This window comes from Octopus sinensis, unplaced genomic scaffold (genome assembly GCF_006345805.1).
Source record: "Octopus sinensis unplaced genomic scaffold, ASM634580v1 Contig00514, whole genome shotgun sequence".
NCBI lineage: Eukaryota > Metazoa > Mollusca > Cephalopoda > Octopoda > Octopodidae > Octopus > Octopus sinensis.
In genome coordinates, this window is record NW_021824027.1 from 17,501 (window position 1) to 20,940 (window position 3,440).

Consider the following 3,440-nt stretch of genomic DNA (forward strand, 5'->3'; position numbering starts at 1 on the left):
GCCACCCCGCTGGCTAAGCGAGTAGGCCAACAGAAGAAAGTGTGAGAGAAAGTTGTGGCGAAAGAGTACAGCAGGGATCGCCACCACCCCCTGCTGGAGCCTCATGGGGCTTTAGGTGTTTTCGCTCAATAAACACTCACAATGCCCAGTCTGGGAATCGAAACCACAATCCTCCGACCATGAGTCCACTGCCCTAACCACTAGGCCATTGCGCCTCCACATGTATCATCATCATCATCATTTAACGTCTGTTTTCCATGCTAGCATGGGTTGGACGGTCCAACTGGGGTCTGGGAAGCCAGAAGGCTGCACCAGGCCCAGTCTGATCTAGCAGAGTTTCTACAGCTGGATGCCTTTCCTAACGCCAACCACTCCGTGAGTGTAGTGGGTGCTTTTTACGTGCCACCGGCACGGGGGCGAGGCGACGCTGGCAACGGCCACAATCGGATGGTGCTTTTTACGTGCCACCAGCACGGGGGCCAGGCGAGGCTGGCAAATGGCCACGATCGGATGGTGCTTTTTACGTGCCACCGACACGGGGGCCAGGCGAGGCTGGCAAACGGCCACGGACGGATGGTGCTTTTTACGTACCACCAACACGGAGGCCAGGCGGGGCGGCGCTGGCAACGGTCACGATCGGATGGTTCGCTTACTTGTCACTGGCACTGGTATCACAGCTGCAATTTCCATTGATGTTGATCGACTTCAATTTTGGTTCTGCTTTCTGATATCTCATTTGATTACAAAACATTGTAGGTCAATGAAGTTCATTGAAGATTACATAAATGAATATGTCCGACCATTCTACGGCAACACACATACAACCACGAGTATAGTCTCCAGACAGACGACCAAGTTCAGGGACGAGGCCAGGTAAGATAACACCTATTTTATAATTTTTATTGTTGCTGTTGTTGTTTAGCCCCAGGTCAGTCCTTGATCCAGACAGACCCATGATCAAAGATGTTCCAGCTGTGACCATCCCATCTTTCACTCAGGCATAGTGTATCTAGGACTACATTATCTAATGTATAGTATAGTAGTTAGTATTAGTGGCTATAGTTGTTGTTGTTGTTTAGCCCCAGGTCAGTCCTGATCCAGACAGACCCATGATCAAATATGTTCCAGCTGTGACCATCCCTTCGTTTATTCAGGCATAGTGCATCTAGGACTATATCATCCAATGTATAGTATAGTAGTTAGTATTAGTGCCTCTATTGTTGTTTAGCCCCAGGTCAGTCCTGATCGAGACATTGACAGGCTTTCTGTGCCCTATCAGTATTTGCAAAGGGAATTCATGATACACACGGACCCGAGTTTCTGGTTATATATATATCTATCTATCTTTTTTGTCTCTGCCACAGCAGACAAATTATCAAGAAAATTGATTAAGGTTGTTCATCGTTTTTTCGGTCTGCAGAGAACTGGCTAAAATTTGCCGTCTATAAATATACCATATATTACGTATATATATATATATATATATACTCTTTTACTCTTTTACTTGTTTCAGTCATTTGACTGCGGCCATGCTGGAGCACCACCTTTAGTCGGGCAAATCAAGCCCGGGACTTATTCTTTGTAAGCCCAGTACTTATTCTATCGGTCTCTTTTGCCGAGCCACTAAGTGACGGGGACGTAAACACACCAGCATCGGTTGTCAAGCAATGCTAGGGGGACAAACACAGACACACAAACATATACACACACATACATATATATATATATATATATATATATATATATATCATATATACGACAGGCTTCTTTCAGTTTCCGTCTACCAAATCCACTCACAAGGAATTAGCAGAAGACACCTGCCCAATTTGAACGCAATCGGATGGAGGATGCCCAAGATCCCAGAAGACACACACACAGACAGTGGGACTGAACCCGGAACCATGTGGTTGGTTAGCAAGCTACTTACCACACAGTCGCTCCTGCGCCTATATATATATCTATTATATAAAATCCATTCTGTCTGTCTGTGTGTGTGTCTTCTGGGATCTCGGGCATCCTCCATCCGATTGCGTTCAAATTTGATATGTAGATACTGACGGTATCAGGGCGTGTATAAGTCTTGAAAAAATTACAAAAATCGATTCCAGGTGAGAATGCGATCGATAAAACCGTTTTTGTCCTGCTTTTCTTCCGTCAACCTGTACCCTCCATTTTTTGTTGTTTTTGTCCTGCTTAAAGGCACGTTTCTTTCCTGCCAAGCTTACTGTTTAAACCATGTTTGTGTTACCCCAGTCAACAGCCTTATCCATTACTGGTACTTTAAACTCTTCGGTTGAATATTTGTGTGAATAAAATCGTTTTTCTTTGGAATAGAGAAAAGGTTTATTTTTATTTCTTCTTTTGCTGGTGTCTCAAATTTAGGTTAAATCAGTGTTTCTCAAAGGGGAGGCCTATGGAGCGGTCGGACAAGTTGTCTTGAGAAAATTTGGTTTAAATGTTTGACAACTCAACACCGTCCATTGGACGGGGGTGGGCATTTTGCTCGTATATACACACACACACATATATCCATCTATTATATATATATATCTATCTTTTTTTTTTCCTTGCCACACCAGACAAATTATCAAGAACTGTGTGAATGCCACGGACGATGATGTGGTCATCTTCTGTGGAGCTGGCTGCACTGGGGCCATTCACAAGCTGATTGGGGGTCTGGACATACAGGAGGAACAGAAGGAGAAGACGGTAAGTAGATATATACGTTGTTCTATGCTTTGTTTTGGACTGCGGCCATGCTGGGGCACCGTCTTGCAGGGTTTTGGGTCGAAACTAATTGACTGCTGTACTTCAGTTTTGGAGGCTGGGTATTTATTCTCTCGGCCTCTTTTTATGCCGGACCACTCACCGGGATGTAAACAAACTGACACCACTTGTCAAGCAGCGGGATGTAAACAAACCGACACCACTTGTCAAGCAGTGGGATGTAAACAAACCGACACCACTCGTCAAGCAGTGGGATGTAAACAAACCATAAACTGACACCACTCGTCAAGCAGTGGGATGTAAACAAACCAACACCACTTGTCAAGCAGCAGGATGTAAACAAACCAACACCACTCGTCAAGCAGTGGGATGTAAACAAACCAACACCACTTGTCAAGCAGTGGGATGTAAACAAACCAACACCACTTGTCAAGCAGTGGGATGTAAACAAACCGACACCACTTGTCAAGCAGTGGGATGTAAACAAACCGACACCACTCGTCAAGCAGTGGGATGTAAACAAACCATAAACCGACACCACTCGTCAAGCACTGGGATGTAAACAAACCAACACCACTCGTCAAGCACTAGGATGTAAACAAACCGACACCACTCGTCAAGCAGTGGGATGTAAACAAACCAACACCACTTGTCAAGCAGTGGGATGTAAACAAACCAACACCACTTGTCAAACAGTGGGATGTAAACAAACC

The 3,440-nt window shown here is 45.0% G+C and overlaps 1 protein-coding gene across 1 annotated transcript in view; it reads left to right on the plus strand.

Moving 5' to 3' along the window:
• LOC115226914 overlaps positions 1-2,713 on the plus strand; it is a gene marked incomplete at its 3' end in the record, with an annotated part of 18,163 nt that extends 15,450 nt beyond the window's left edge. Inside the window, exons 4-5 of the mRNA XM_029797893.2 lie at positions 757-873; positions 2,580-2,713. Of these exons, the coding sequence (XP_029653753.2) occupies positions 757-873; positions 2,580-2,713 (251 nt within the window). The remainder of the gene's footprint in view (positions 1-756; positions 874-2,579) is intronic.
• Positions 2,714-3,440: the final 727 nt, after the last annotated feature.